The 17,459-nt window shown below is 40.6% G+C and overlaps 1 protein-coding gene across 3 annotated transcripts in view; it reads right to left on the reverse strand.

Moving 5' to 3' along the window:
* Positions 1-17,459, reverse strand: part of LOC149564443 (mediator of RNA polymerase II transcription subunit) — a 381,382-nt gene that overhangs the window by 272,319 nt on the left and 91,604 nt on the right. For all 3 annotated transcript variants that reach the window (XM_089817990.1, XM_089817989.1, XM_089817991.1), the window contains exon 8: positions 3,086-3,369. In XM_089817990.1, the coding sequence (XP_089674116.1) occupies positions 3,086-3,369 (284 nt within the window). The remainder of the gene's footprint in view (positions 1-3,085; positions 3,370-17,459) is intronic.

Below are 17,459 nucleotides of genomic sequence, written 5' to 3' on the forward strand. Positions count from 1 at the left end.
TCACACCCGATGATTAGTCATAACAAGAACTAATTCCATTTAAGACTTAACTAAGTCTATTTGTAATTGATAGCAATGAGTATAAATACGATTGTTCCCGAATTTAAATCTGACAAATTACTTCAATAATTATATGCATCGACAGTTCTAAATGCTGCGATCTTTATTAAAATATTCAGACTGTACTCATGTACATATACATATCAATATTCTGCATATCAACATGTATATATACATGAGTGTGGTCTCATGAGATCAGTGCAAATTTCTGAAACAAAGCTATTTGCCTCAACACTCCCTCTTAGCTAGGGAAGACAAAGTGCATATGAATATTCTCATTATAAGAAGTAATATCCTCAAGATATATATAAGAAAATCAAGTCTCATGATATTCTTTTCAGTTATAGTGAGTATAAATATATCAAGTCACATGATATACACCATACCAGTTCAAGGTATATCTATAGATATTCACATAATATCCACCATGAATTTGAACATATTGATCTTCAACAGATATCAGTATATTCATGTGTACTAACTTGTATTCCTTTGATGCAGGATTTTGGATAAAAGTACAATGACAAATCATATTTTTAGTAGAATAATCTTATTAGATTATAGGATGATATTTTCAATGTGTATACATCGTGTATGCTTCGTGTCTTCATGCATTAATGTGTCATCTTCGTGTATGCTTCGTGTCTGCAAGTACTCATAAATTTACTTCATGCATTACGATATTAACTACATGCATACCTTATGTATTCTTGCATCCTAGTGTATAACTTACTTCACAAGAAAGGTTTAGCATGAACGGTCATTGCTTGAGGACAAGCAATTTGAAGAAGGGTGGACTGTCATGTCCCCTAATTATGGTAATATAGGTGAATGAAATAAAATAGTTTAATTAATTTATATATATATATATTAGAGTAAATGACTATATATAAAGATATTATAATTTCATGATGAATAAATATAATTATAAAAATATGTTTAATAATATAATATATTATTAAAGAATAAAAAAATTTATTATAGCTATAATAATAAGACATTACTAATGTAATAACTAATAAAATAATAAGGTCAAATAAATACTAATAAACAAAGATAGAAATTAATATAATAATTAACAATAATCAATTCTTATAAATATATTAATAACACTTAACCTTAATGAAAGTCAAATATGTTAATAAATGAATAAAGCATATAGACTCAATTAATAATCAGAATATTGATTAGTCATGAGGAGTCGTGACTCACAGGTAAAAAGATATAAGTATCAGGGGAATGGAGGTAACCCTAATATACATTAGGGAAATCGAAATCATAAAAGTATGAATGGGAATAAATACACTTACAGACTATTGATGAGATAATGCATATTTGAGGGGAAATTGAATGCAAATTATCAAGGGACATTATAGCTACAGAGCCTAAGTTGGGACTGTGCAACACTGCTATGGAGAAGCTTGCACATGAGATAGTAGGGGCATATAAAGACGTCTATTATGCTCATCAACGTGCAGAGGCATATAGAGAAGCAGAGGGGATTGCAGCTGTGAGGTCTATGGCAGCCGAGATAGAAGCTCGAGAGAAATTAGCTGCTGAATTGGTTAGCCAGCAGGCAACATGGGCAGCTGAGCAAGCAACGCTCTTGCAAGATAAGGAAGTGGTTGAATAAGGATTGATAGCGGCTGAACAAGGATTGCAGATAGCCCAAGCCCAGGCCATGCAGGCAGTACTTCTCTTGACAGAGGCAATGGAAGTTAACACACGGACACAAAAGGACTTACGCATCCGGGCTGATCAACTTTGAGTTACGCCAGCAGCAAAACACTTCAAGGACACAACCTCCTCCCTACTCTATGTTATTTCTATGTTTGTATGTTGTCTCCTAATTTTGTCAGTTTAGAGCCGCTAGGAGATGACTTTTCTTTTTGGCAGTGGGGGGGATGATGTTGTTCGGAAAAATGGGTAGTTAGGCAATTACCGGTGTGGACACGGTTGTGTCGTTTCATTAGCACTGTATCGGATATTATAAATGTGGCTTTCACTTATGTGTTTGGCATCATTGTATGGAATATTATTGTTATGTACGAAAAGCATTTGATGAATGAATAGTATTTTACTTTGATAAGTTATTATATGTTTCTAGGTGAACAAGACATTGATGAAAAACTAGAATAATAAACAAAAACACAGCAGTTCTTCAGGAGTGATAATGCTTGCAGAATAATAAGAGGCATAAACAAAAAAAGGAAAGACGGAAATATTATGTTGTCCATGAATGACAAAAATAGATCAAAGGAGCTGGCATGTACAGCCAGTCCAATTGCAAAGGATGGGAGCAAAACGGCCTTAGCCATGAAGTGAAAAACAAGGGGAAAAACTAAGAAAATCTGAAATACAAGGATGAATGTAAAACGAGAACCCCCAAACATAGAATTTAGAATGACTAGATCAATTTAACTAGGCCATTATAAGAAACAAATTGAAATATGTTAAAAGAACAACCAACTTTTGAAGTGTCAGAAGTCATGCATGCACAAAGCATTATATTAGCACGCATACAGAACAAGAATAATATCAGAATAATATTTAAAAAGGCTATCATTTGAATTTAAAAATAAACAAAACCACCTTTATTGGAAGCATAGATCACAAACTCTCCAAGCACTCTCTGAGTTGCCGAGTACTCTATTTCTTTTGCTGGGCAAGTTTTCACAAGTTTAACTCTCGTGTGTTTATAGGTACAAAACAAATGTGAGTAAAAATGTCGATGAAAGTAAAACACTGGTTAAAACACATTTTTCTCGTGTTGCTTTTGCCATAAAACCATGTGTTCTCTCTTTCAAAATGTTAATTTTAAATTTTAAATACATTTTGTAATTAAACTTTACAAAAAAATTGTCTCTGTAGAAGATTTTAACTTTTAGTACTCAAAGGAAGCAGTCAAATAAATAAGCATAATTTTTTTCCATAGGGAGAACTATTCGCATTCACATACATTGAGATTACATTGTCATGTCTATATGTCTATAACAATTGGCCTGGATTTTTGAATCTATAATACCTGTCCAGCAAACATTGTCTCCTCAATCTGAGCAGTGAGACGAACACATAAGTGGAGAGAAACCCCTGAAAGTAAAGACATTGGCAAAGCGCGAGTCTCGTGCATTAAAACATATCGCTCATTAGGCTGACCAATGGATCCTTGCATTGGGAGCTCGGTCATGCCACTAGAATTCAACCAATTCATTATTGCATCACAAGCTGGTTGGGTCATTGTATGTGATAGAACCCAGAACATTCCCATAGATTTGTCATCCAAGTTCAGATAATCCATAGCATGTTCTCCTGAAGGAACAAGAAACAATAGCATAGTGAAGATGGTATGGTCAAATCACATAAAAGTTTAATGCTGTCCTAGAGTTTGGAGTCATAAATATCTCAACTGATTAGACAAGATAACAAAACATGTTACATGACTAGAAAGGGAAAATTAGACCAAGTACACCTGATTTCAGTAGATGATCAAGACAAGAACATACTAATAAAAATATTTAAAACGATGAGAAATGTCAATATACATTAGTTGAAAAAAAAGCATTTTGATCATCATGCCAGAAAAAAAGAAGCATACCAAAATCTCAACAGAATTAGCAGAAAATGGGAAAAAAATAAGTAGAAGGAAGAATGGCAATCTGATCCAAATTGGATTGTCAATGTTTTAAATTGGGTAGAAAGTTGGAACTTCAATGCATGATTTTACTGGGATAAAACTGGGTTTATCATCTTTTTTACAAAGACTTATTTTCCCTAAATTTTGCAATACAGATTTAGATGTTATAATAATGCAAGTGGACAGCAAAGATCCAAACTTGAATTTCTGTCATAATCAAACATTTGACTGATGAGGTTATTACTCAAGGCACTCATTTACATTGTTATCAGTTATTGATGTAGAGCCACCCCTGACACACTCAACATGCTCTAATACTACTGATAAAGGAGGTCTGCCACCCTTATCAACTCACAACCAAAGACCAAGCAACATAGAGTCAAAGAGAGAATAAAATGCTCCACAAAGCCTATATTGTTAATGGGGATATATATTCCAACACCTATACAAATATTAGCCAAGTTGGCTTTCAAATATGCAACTAGAGCTTACAAGTTTACAACTTCTTGAGGATGTAATCCTTTCTTCTTGGGGACCTATTAAAACTCCAACTCCATTTACAATTGATTTCCATGAGCATATATACTATATAGCACTTTCTAACTAAGAGATTACAAACATAATCAATGTGGTTTAAAAGCTATTAAATAAATGCTTGAAGTATTATATTAAATAAGGAATTTTCCACAAACTTCTAAATGCCACTATGTGTTATCGGCAAAAGATAACACAGCCGACGGGATTAGTTGGTATCCAAAAGGTTGTGTGACAGTTGAGTCACCTCTTCGGGATATATATGTATATCATCCTATTGAGCTATGTGGTGCAAGAGCACCCTAGGGTTTTACTCCAAGCCCTAATTAATTTGCGTGCTCGTGATCAAGGAGTGGATCACATCAAATAAACTCATCAAATAAGTGTAACGAAGACTTCAGCTTAATTCATTTGATTTCTATTAATTTGCGTGCTCGTGATCAAGGAGTGGATCATATCGAATAAACTAATCAAATAAGTCTAACGAAGACTTCAGCTTAATTCATTCGATTTCGCAAGTTCGCAGCCAGTTAGACAACTAAGTTTTTTGGCCATGCAAAGTTGTGCAAGCAATTAAGTCTTTGGTTCACATGATCGCAGCACTCAACAAGATGTAGCATGGAAGACGTGTGAAGTGGCGAAAGAGGTTAGAATAGGGGTTAGCGCATGATCATGACCTTTAAAGGTTAACATCAAATGAGACATGCGAAGATGCAAAAATAGTTAAAGTGGAAGTTAAGTGCACATTCGCAACTTGAAAAGATTAACAACTCAAAAAGCCTACAAAGTTGCAAAGGAAGGAAAGATGACTGTTCGCATCGTCGCAACAGCTAATGCTTAAGGCAACATAACTATAGTGAAACAGCTATCAAAGGCAAAGAGACTATTTCGCATCCTTGCAAGCCATAAATGTTAAGTAAATCGTGGCGAAGACATGCTCAAAGGATCGCAAGTTCACTAAAGGCAAAAGGCGGTTAAGGAAAACAGTTGCCAAGTTGCGCCAAGCCTATTTTTGCATGATCGCAGGGTTATGTAGGCAATTAAAAGGAAGTGATGCAAAGTCCTGACCAATCGTTTCGCAACATCGCAACTTGGGATACAGTTAGTAGAGAAAGAGATGCGAAGAGGCGAGAAAGACTTGTTCGCAACGTTACAGCTGGAAAAGACAAAAAGAGAAAGAATACATGGAGAAAGGAAAAGGACATGTCAGCCAAGAAACAGTTACAAATGAAGAAAGAAGTTGCAAAGTCCAAAAGGGTGGTTGGACGGCAAATCTTGATGGTTTGCTGGAACAAGCTGGAGTGGAGATAAAAGTTGAAGGATCTCGGATGGCACGGGGAGAGTTAGAGAGTTGGAATTAGAAGAAATTGTAGAAAGGGAGTTAGAAGCTAGCAGAGATTTAATTTTTACTAGATAGATGCTTTTCAATGTAATGTAATTTTTTGAATTCAATAAAGACAGTTCCAGTCTATGTTGAGTAATTTCAGTCTGTAATTTATCTTCTGTTGGTAGGACTTGGTAGATTAGAATTGTATTGTGTAGGAATAGACCAATAAATGGATTCTTCTTGATCTCTGTGTTTAGTCAAATGGACTATTGGAGTTAGGAAGAATCCTCTATACATATATTCTTTTCTTTTATGCTTGTGTGTATGGTGGAGCTAGCTCAGAATACAAGCAAGGCCTAGGCAAGCAAGGCATGTCTTTGTTAGGAACTTGCAGAGAGAGGATAAGTGAGAGAAGAGTGCATAATTGATCTTTATCAGTCATGAGAAGTGGTGGTTTCATAGTCTTTTCGATGGTAGGAAGCCTTGAAAAGGGGAAGAGATTAATTCCTCTAGTACTAGGGTCAGGTAATAATCCTAGGGGCTCAAGAGTGTGTCTAAGGAGTTCTAGGAGAGGATAGAACTCAAGGTGAAAGGCGACCTCCCCACCATTATGGATCATCATTATGGGACTAGTGATGTATATTCGGCTTATATGAATAAAGTACTATCTTGTTCTGTGTCACATTCTAGTTTCTGAATGCAATAACTATTTGTTTACCCTGTACGATAAAAATTTAACATCATTGCCTGTCGAACCTGGTATCAAAAATGTCTATTGAAGATTGATTCCGAATTTACTTAATAAGGAGTAAAACAAAAGAAAAGAAAATGATTTGTGCACAACACATGAAGTATTAATTTGCACACAACGAGCAAAATGAAGGTATAGACTTCATCAGCTTGCCGACGGGTATCGAGGGGGTGTCACTGAAGGTGACCACTGTGCCACAGGAGCACTAACTGACAGAGTGCATTCGCCTAACCGTTCAAGAGAGGACTTGATAGAAGAGACAAGGGAAGAGTTTCAAAGACTAAGGTTTATCAAAGAATCAAAGTTGGACTTCCCAAAGTTGTTTACACCAAGGGTGAAGAATCCAAATGGAAGAGAAGGAACTAGCACGGTTCGAGGTGCCAAAGAAGCACGAGTGTGGGGTGAACTCTTCATCCTCGACTCACCAGACGAACAGATACAATTCGATAATCGAACAACTCAGTCATTAGAACTCATCACACCAACACAAAGTAACACAGTTGTACAGAGTAATGCAGCTGTGCAGAACAACGCAGTTGCGCAACAAGCACAAAAGTCAAGTGGAACAAAACAGAAGCTAACGATGACAAGGCCGAAGGAGAAACTACCTAAATTTACTAACAACAGGATGGTCAACCCAATTCGACACTATAAAACATGCGAAACATTATGGACTATGAATGGCATAACAAGTGAAGATAACTAGATCCATCTGTTTCCAACTACTATAAGAGGCATAGCGATCAATTGATTTTCAGATTGACCAAAAGAAGCTAGCTACATAGGCAAAACGCAAGAAAGAATTTACAGCAGGATTCCGAATACTAAGAGATGACAATGAGATCATAGCGGAAATCTATAGTACAAAGCAATGGAAGAATGAGACAGTCCATAGATACACAAGGAGAATGAAGGAGCTGGTGGGAAAGATGGAAAGCCCACCAGCCGACGAGTTGAAGAAATAATGGTTTGTCGAAGAGCTGCGACCAAAGTTGCAAAAAAAGATGAAAATGGTACCTCTGGCATTGTACATTGATGCATATAACCGGGCAATGGACTTAGAGAGCAAACACAACACTAGAAAAAAGAAGAAAGACGGATATTCAGAGTCAGAAGACTCATCCTCTGAAACCAGTGATGAAGAATCGAATAAAAAGGTCTAAGCATTACCAAAAGATGTGTTGCGTATGATGAAAGAATTTTAAAAACATGAAGAACCCTAGCCAAAACAGAGAAGGGGAACTATAGTGTACGGGCTACAAGGAGGAAGGCCATACAAAAAACTCTTGCCCCAAGAACCAATTCTACAATATCTACCATATTGCCAGACATTCCACCAAAGAATGCCCATTCAACATGAAAACAAAAGGTCACCAGCAAGTGCTACTGACGCAAGCAGTATCCACCTCAAGAGCTACGAGAACAAATACAAACAATGACACAACAACTTCAAGAGGGTATTGAAACAACAACCGACGCAGATGAGGAGGCAACAACAATAATAACAATAATAACAGGGGTCGTAGCCAGATACGATACGATCCAACCGGACGGTCAATGATAAAATGTCACGCATTCAACCTATGGGGCCATTTCACCAGAGATTGTACCATGAAGGGAACACCACAACTATTGTGCAGATGGTGTGGTCCTAGAGATCACAATGATTAGAAATGCCTCAAGCTCGAGGTGAACCTATTGACTATGGAAAGATGCAACGAAGAAATATTAGCAATCAATTGTTGTAATGTTCCCTGTTATCAGTTTGAATTTTGTAGAGAAGAAAATCGATGGTTATGTGCCAAGGATTGGTCCCGTACAGATGAGGAAGTGCCTAGAGTACAATGACAAAAGCCATATGGTGACTATATGTTGCTTGTAGCAGTTCGTACAGGAGTTAACAAGAGTGCAAGATTCTCAGTAGCAAACTAAGTCCATACGGTGAGTAGGTGGGCCACAAAAGACCGTACGGTCTATTGCCATACGGTGGTATGTTTGTCGAAGGGAATGAGGGGGTGGTCGTACGGTAGATCACAAATGACCGTACGGGAACCACAGATCTAGCCGTACGCTGCACTATTATTATATTATGAATTGTGAATTATAAAGCGGGGCCAAATACAACATAGAGGAGCCGTACGGGCATGAGGAGGAAGAGTGAATGATGGAGGCCGTACAGTAACATTCCAGGAGGCAATTATCAATGCAAACTAATTGATAATCAATAGTTCAGTTACAAGAAAACTTACACAATTTGCACATGCAGAGACTAAGCATTCACCAACAAGAACAGAGATGAAATTTAGCCTTCAATTTGCCCAAAACAGACCCAGGGACACAATCGGAATAGGGTGAGGGTTTTGTTCCCACCAAAACCGAACGAGCCGAATAGGGAAGGTCTTTCACTTCCGAAATGGCGAGCAATGCCGAACTCCAACAGGAATCCACAGTACAGAAAAATGAAATCCAAAAACATCCCTATTGACTACTACGAGCCGTGCTTAAATACCCATCGGGAAAAGCTTTCCGAGGGTGTGCAAAAATTAGCCGACGGCGACACACTCTACTATGACAAAAATTAAATTTGGGTCTGCGTTAAATTAAACAATCGGCCCGTTACACAAAAATAATTAAATACATTTATTTCTGTTCAGGAACATTACAGTCCTCCCGTCCCGAAATTTGCTTGTCCTCAAGCAAATACAGTGCCGGATGCTGAAGGATGTGTTCGCCTTCCCACGTTGCATCGTCCAGCAATAGATGTCACCAACGTACCAAGTATTCTCTCACCGTTCGGTTACGCAAGACTTTTTCGCGTACTTCGAGAATATCAGCAGGTTCCAAGATGAGTTCCCCCTCCTCATTCTGTGGTGGAAGATCTGTAGTGACGGAGATGTTTTGCCCGATAGCCTTCTTCAAACAAGAAACGTGGAAGACATTATGAATGCGACTACCTTTGGGAAGCTCCAGTTCGTATGCTACCTCACCAATGCGACAAATCACGCAGTAGGGACCATAAAACTGGGGCTTTAGTTTCTCCTTCCCTGTTCCCTTCAGTGAGGACTGTCGATAAGGCTGTAGTCGAAGATAGACCAAATCCCCCACTTCAAAACTCCTCTTTAATCGATGTCTATCAGCATATACCTTTTGTCGGTTTTGTGCCTGCTGCAGGTTTTCTTTCAAACTCTTCAGAATGTCCTATCCTTCCTGAAGCCAATCCTTCGCCTTTGGAGCACGACTGTCACTCAACACTGTATCCAGGAAGGAGAGTGGTTCGTGGCAGTACAGAGCCTTGAACGGCGTCATTCCAATCGACATGTGATAAGTGGTATTGTAGTAGTATTCTCCGAGGTGGATCCATTTCACCCACGCGCGTTGTTGTACCGAGATGTAGTTCCATAGATAACCTTCGAGCCATTTCTTCACAATTTCAGTTTGGCCATCTGTCTGTGGGTTGTAACTTGTGCTCGGTGATAGTTTAGTCCCTGCCATTCAAAACAGTTCTGTCCAGAAGATATTGATGAAGCGTCTATCCCGACCACTGACGATGTTTCGGGGTAACCCGTGTAGGCGAAAAACTTCTCTGAAAAAAAATCGGCGATCTGTGCAACCTGAAGGTCCGAGGGGATGGCGAAGAAGTGAGCATACTTTGTCAATCGGTCAACTACCACGAAGATGCAATCCCTTCCGTTCACCTTGGGAAGACCTGTTATGAAATCCATTGATATACTTTCCCACTTATGTTCGGGAATCGGCAGAGGTTGTAGCAGTCCAACAAGAAGAGTGTATTCGGATTTGTTCTGTTGGAAAACAGTACATGCTCTAACATGTTGCAATACATCCCCTTTCAATCCCTTCCATGAGAACCTCTCCCGCATAATTCTGTAAGTTTTTAGGAAACCGGGATGACCAGCCAGAGGGGAGTCGTGCACATGCTTCAGGATCTTTTTCTTCAACTTTGATTCAAGCACTAGGTAGATCTGATCCTTATAATAAATGATATCATTCGCCACCTTATAACGATCATCGTGGATATGACCATCCATTATCTCACAGGCGAAAGTATTCTTGGAATATTCCACCAGCAATTGTGCCTTCCAGTCCGCCGAGATCTGCTCTAGTGAGCAGATGGTGGGTCTTCGGGACAAGGCATCTGCAACAACATTGTTTTTCCCCTTTACATATTCAATATCAAAATCAAAAAATTGAACCTTGCTTACCCATTTTTGTTGCCGTTCGTTCAGATCCCGCTGCTCCAGGAAATATTTCAGACTATTGTGATCCATACGGACAACAAACTTGGCACCAGCCAGGTACTGCCGAAACTTGGTCAGTGCGTGAACAATGGCCAACATTTCCTTATCATAGATGGAATATAGGCGCTCGGCTAGTGTAAGCTTCCTGCTCTCATAGGCAATGGGGTCTCTGTCCTGCATCAAAACTGCTCCAATGCCTTCCCCTGACGCGTTGCATTCCAAAATGAATGATCAGGTGAAGTCGGGCAATGCCAACACTGGACAAAGTGCTCATGGCCTCTTTTAACCTATCAAATGTAAGTTGCGCTTCGTCATTCCATTGGAAAGCCCCTTTCTTCGTCAGATCTGTTAAAGGCGCGCTGAGCTGAGAAAAACCCTTGACAAATCTCCTGTAGTAGCTGCACAATCCGAAGAACCCTCGCAAATCCTTGAGTGATTTCGAGGGAGGCCAATCGAGGATAGCCTGGATCTTCTCCTGATGCACTTGAACCCCATATTGACTGACAACATGCCCCAAGTACAATATCTCCGTCATTCCGTACTCACATTTGGATTGTTTGGCGAACAGGGATTGTTCTTCCATGATACTTAGAACCTTGTTCAAATATTTCAGGTGCTCCTCCCACTTCCTGCTATAAATGAGAAGATCATCAAAGAACACCAACAAATACTTACGCAACTGCTTGTTAAAGATGCGGTTCATGCATGACTGGAATGTATCAGGTGCGTTGGTCAGACCGAACGGCATGACCAGGAAATCATAGTGTCTGTAATGGCAATGGAAGGCTGTTTTCTCCACATCCTCTTCCCTCATTCGGATCTAATAGTATCCGGAAATAGACTGCACCATATAGTTCATCCAGCAGCTCATCTATCCTCGAAATGGGGTACCTGTTCTTTATTGTCCTCTTGTTCAATGCGCGATAGTCCACACACATACGCAACGTTCCGTCCTTCTTGAACAACACCACTGATGATAGGAACGGGCTAGAACTAAGACGGATCCATTCCTTATCAAGTAACTCCTAGATCGTCCGTTCGATTTCATCTTTGAACTTCTTCGGGTGGCGGTACGGTGTGGTTATAATAGGTTTCGCTCCTGGTTCCAACTCTATTGTATGTTCAAACCCTCGATGCGGCGGTATGCCAGGAGGAATATCCGTGAAAACCCTTTCATGCTTACTTAAAACATCCTGAAGCTCTTTATCCTGTGGAGGTGTTCGGTGCCCCTTAATAGGTTCTGCCGAGATGAAACATTGTGCAGCCCACGCAACATCATCATGCCATAGGATTGCCTCCATCCGATGCTCAAACACTTCCTTTGGTCCTTCATTTGCCATCCCTCGGAGGACCACCTTCTTCCCATCAGCCACGAAAGTGAAGTCCAGTCGCTTGAAACTCTGAGTGTATTCATCAAGCGTCTCCATCCACTGTATGCCAAGGATGACCTCCATGTCGGCCAGATCCACTATGAAAAAGTCCTCTGTCACCGTGTGATTTGCCATCGTGATGCTTAGCCGAGGAACTAGGTGCGTGCAAGGCAGGAAAGTCCCTCTGGCAACTTTGACCTGAAAGCCCACGTGTGCTTCCCTCGGAAGATTTCTTCGCTATACTAAAGATGAATTTATGAAATTCAATGTAGCTCCGCTATCCAGCATCACTGTGATCCTTTGTCCCTGAAAGGTACCTCGCACACGGAAAACTGTGCACCTCGGACTGCCAGCCAAGGCAATGGATCCTCCACGTTTTATTAAAGTGGCAACCTCTTTGTATGGTTAAAGTTGGCCATGTCAATGTCACCGCTAGGTTGGATGTCTTCCACCGGCGTTTCCTCTCGATCCTGCTCATCTTCTTCATCGGACATCACTTCGATGTAATGAATTTTCCCTTTCCCGAGACATCAGTGGCCAGGTTCCCAAGGCCCCTTGCAATTAAAACATAACTTCTTTCTTCGGAGTTCTTGTCGAGATGCTTCATCCAGTGATGGCTTCTTGGGCGGAGGTTTGTCCCTCGAGAACGTCAACGGTTTTAGATGTGAATGAATCCGAGAGGATGAGGATGATGCTGACGACGACGCCATGCTTCGTGCCTTACTGATTGCTTCCGTCAAGGTTGGCAGGTTGAATCCTTTTACACAACCTTTCAGTGGTTCTGCCAGTCCATCCATAAAGAGAACGACCCGCCTTTGTTCAGAGATGTCTATCACCAACACAGAAAGTCTCTGAAACTCTGCGATGAACTGATCTACTGATCCTGTTTGCCTCAGCTGTGCCAGATCTTTGAAATTGAGCTCGGGGTCTTTTCCATCAAATCGTTCAATTAGTCTCTCCGTGAACTCAGCATAAGTCTTTATTTGATCATGCCCAAGAGTGATAGTGTCGTGGTGCCACCATTCGTGCGCAACGCCCTCCAAGTGTAACGCAGCAAATCTAATCGCTTCTTCAGGCATAGGATTTAACTGGAAGTAGGTGTCGGCTTTCATTACCCGTGCCTGCGCTGAAATGGAGCCTGAACCATCAAATGGAGACAGGTTCACCTTACTCAATTTTCTCCTTAAGTCATCGTTAAGATATCCTCCTCTATTTCCACCTCCTATGTATCTCATTCTTAGATCTGCGTAATCCTTGTAGGAGATGTCTTCTTCAAGATTTGCATTACGCCAATCCTGCCGTATTTCCTCAAAGGTTGGAAGTCTCTCTCCGTGATGTGTCTCAGTCCGTGGTGGGAAAGTTGGCATGGATGGTCGAGAGCGTGCAGTGTGAGGGTGTGATCTGCCTGCCACCAAATCTCCGCTATGTCCATTCGGTTCTCCAGAAATTTTGTTTTCCGCCAACTTTTTGAGAGTTTCTTCCATAAAGCATTGAGTATCAGTGATTTGTGCCTGGTTCCACGCAAGATCCCTCAGAAGTGCAATGAGTTCAGCACCTGTCAGTTCCTATTCCCGTTCTTGTTCTTCAGCCATTCGATCAACAGAATGTGTCCTCTTCCGGCTATAAACTCGCATTCACCGATCACAGGCTGGCAGGATTGATTGCTCTGATACCACTGTAATGTTCCCTATTATCAGTTTGAATTTTGCAGAGAAGAAAATCGATGGTTATATGCCAAGGATTGGTCCCGTACAGATGAGGAAGTGCCTGGAGTGCAGTGACAGAAGCCGTACGGTGACTATATGTTGCTTGTAGCGGTTCGTACAGGAGTTAACAAGAGTGCAAGATTCTCAGTAGGAAACTAAGTCCGTACGGTGAGTAGGTGGGCCACAGAAGACTGTACGGTCTATTGTCGTACGGTGGTATGTTTGCCGAAGGGAATGAGGGGGTGGTCGTACGGTAGATCACAAATGACTGTACATGAACCACAGATCTAGCCATATGCTGCACTATTATTATATTATGAATTGTGAATTATGAAGCGAGGCCAAATACAACACAGAGGAGCCGTACGGGCATGAGGAGGAAGAGTGAATGATGAAGGTTGTACAGTAACATTCCAGGAGGCAATTATCAATGCAAACTAATTGTTAATCAATAGTTTAGTTACAAGAAAACTTACACAATTTGCAAATGCAGAGACTAAGCATTCACCAACAGGAACAGAGATGAAATTTAGCCTTCAATTTGCCCGAAACAAACCAAGGACACAATCGGAATTGGGTGAGGGTTTTGTTCCCACTGAAACCGAACGAGCCAAATAGGGAAGGTCTTTCACTTCCGAAATGGCGAGCAATGCCGAACTCCAGCAGGAATCTACAATACAGAAAAATGAAATCCAAAAACATCCCTATCGACTACTACGAGCCGTGCTTAAATACCCATCGGAAAAAGCTTTCTGAGGGTGTAAAAAAATTAGCCAACAGCGACACACTCTACTATGACAAAAATTAAATTTGGGTCCGAGTTAAATTAAACAATCGGCCCGTTACACAAAAATAATTAAATACATTTATTTTTGTTCGGGAACATTACAATTGTGCACAAGCAAAAAAGGCAACATACCCAAATCCTGAAGAGGAGAAGAAAAGGATGCAACAGGCAAGAGCAAAAATAGAAAAGGAAATGGTGGTCGAAAGAACACAAAAGAATGACACTGCGGGTACCTCAAGGAGGAAATAGGCAGAACAAAACATTATACGGCAAGTAATGCAAGTTGAGTTTCCTATGAAATTAAACGACCACCTTGCAATGCCTCAGTTAAAAACAACAATCCCCAAACATGACACCATCCCCAAAGATGGTGGACAAGTCAGGGAAGAAAACCCACGATGGAAGCGAAGTTGCCACAACATGCCCAATGCTACTTGCACTGAACACAGGAAGACACCTTGCGGTAGTGGATATGGGTATCCTCAGAACCATCCTAACAGACACCATTGTAGAACCATCCTAATAGACACCATTGTAGACGAAGGGTCAAGCGTAAATGTATTACCTGAGGAAAAATGGAAGTTGGGACAACCAACTCTATGGCCACCTACATTCCAACTACTTAGCGCTGACCAACATGAAATCGAACCCCTCGGGTTTTTAATCGCATAGTTCTTATTTGACTTTGTGGTCATTCTACTAAAAAAGGAAAAGTTACAACGCCATCCTTGGAAGGGGTCGGCTAGCACAAGCAAAGGTGAAACATGACTAGAAAAGGAACACTCCTTTGATGGAAAGAGGGGGTTGCAAGTTTATAATTGACCTACACACTCAGATGGTGGGAGAAGACGTGGCGTCTTTGTCAGACTCCGAAGGCGTAGAAGGAATTGATGAAGGAAAGAAAAGGATGGAACCTAACGAAGAAGGAATTCTGAAACTAGGAGGATCCAATAATGATGAATTGGACTCATTGAATGGCCTACTCTACTGGCAAATGGAGAACTATGAACTCTTGCCAAGTTGTCACATGTTAGGGGTGGATGAAGGAATTAAGGAAGATGAGAAGAACGAATTTACAACGGAATACAAAGAATTTAAGGAAGGAGACGCACAGATAGATGAAACACCCATGCACACATTCAGTGAAGAGAAACCTAGTAGATATGAAGAACCTACAGTGAAGACTGTAAACTTAGGGGAGGATGGCAACCCGAAAAACATTTTTGTGGTGATGACTAGAATCCTGTAATGAAAGCGGCAGAATTCAAAATGTTCATGGAGTGCAAGGATGTTTTTGCATGGACATACAAAGACCTAAAGGGAGTGCCACCAAAATTATGTGTCCATCGGATCCCACTAATACAAAGGAGCGGTGCCCATATGAAAGCAACAGTACCTGATGAAAAGACTATGCTACACGGGTCAACAATGAGATTAACAAAATGCTCAAGGCAGGCATTATCTTTCAAGTAAAAATAAGGGAGCGGGTGTCTCAAATCGTAATCTCACTAAAAAATGATACAAATCAAATAAGAATATGCGTAGATTTCCATTGTCTGAACACAGTAACAATTAAGGATCCATTCCCAATACCATTCACTAATAGCATTTTGGAGGAAGTTGTCGGACATGAAATATACTCGTTCATGGATGGATTCTCTAGCTACAATCAGATATCCATCACTGAGGAGGACAAGCTGAAAACAACCTTTGTAGTGGAAGATGGAATTTACGCCTACAATCGGATGTCATTCAGTCTGTACAATGCCCCGGCAACATTTCAAAGGATCATCCTACATATATTTGACAAGATGTCAGTAGGTAACTTCAAGGCTTTCTTAGACGATTGGTCAATTTTCAACACGGATGACAAATACTTGACCGCACTCAAGGAGTGTATGGAGAGATGCAGACGCGCACGACTAGCACTAAATCCTAAGTGCAGAGATAGATTTTACATTGTTGATTTGAATGGGTTAGACACCATGTTGGGAAGGAAATGGTTACAGACATCGGCAAGTATTTAGTTGATCATGGTAAGATGCAGCTGGAATTCGTACTGGAGGGCTAGTAGGTGATTCTCAAGGCCATGCCAGACGGTGAACCCAGACTGATTTCAGCTCACAAGATGGAGGCAATTATGAGGCATGATGACATGGATTGGGCGGCACATTGTTTCATCTCCTCTAAGGCTAGACTAGGCTCAAGATGGCAATTTCACTGTGACATTCAGTCGATGAGGCTCTTTGAGGACATTGTTTACCGCATAGATTAATTAAGTAATGCACACAGATAATGAACACGAACAACAGCAACAGTACTCCTTTATTCACATATGGCAAGAGATTACATAATTGATGATAAGATGATTTACAATGATCCCAAACGGGGTATAAATACTTTCCGCCGAACCTTCCCGAAAGGGTCCTTTGGCTACAAAACAATTCTAATCTACCCGTCAACTACAAAATCTTTACTGACGACATCAACCCGTCGGCTACACAATCTTTACCGACGACATCAACCCATCAGCTACACAATCCTTACCGACGACATCAACCCGTTCGCTACACAATCTTTTCGACGACAAACATACCCTCGGGAATTCCCCCAGATAGACGAGTTGAGCATATCATCAAGTTAAAGGAGGGTGCCAAGCCTGTCATTACTACCCTTATCATCACCTTAGGCACTATAAAAAGGAAATAGAAGGGACGATTAAGGAACTCTTACACATGGGACACATCAGACCCAACTCCAGCCCTTTTGCTTCTTCGGTAGTTTTGGTGAAAAAGGATGGTACTCTTCGCATGTGTATTGATTATTGTGCTCTCAACAAGCGAACCTTTAAGAATAGGTACCCTAATCCTCACATTGATGAGTTATTAGATGAGCTACATGGGGTAGTCTATTTCTCGAAGATAGATCTTCGACCCAGATACTATCAAATACGTGTTCGTAAGGACGTACTTAAGACAGCTTTCAAATGTCACTACGAACACTGAGTTTTTAGTAATGTCATTTGGGCTCACTA

The sequence above is a fragment of the Cupressus sempervirens genome, chromosome 3 (genome assembly GCF_028749045.1).
Source record: "Cupressus sempervirens isolate cs-2001-9-10 chromosome 3, ASM2874904v1, whole genome shotgun sequence".
In the NCBI taxonomy this organism is placed as follows: Eukaryota; Viridiplantae; Streptophyta; class Pinopsida; order Cupressales; family Cupressaceae; genus Cupressus; species Cupressus sempervirens.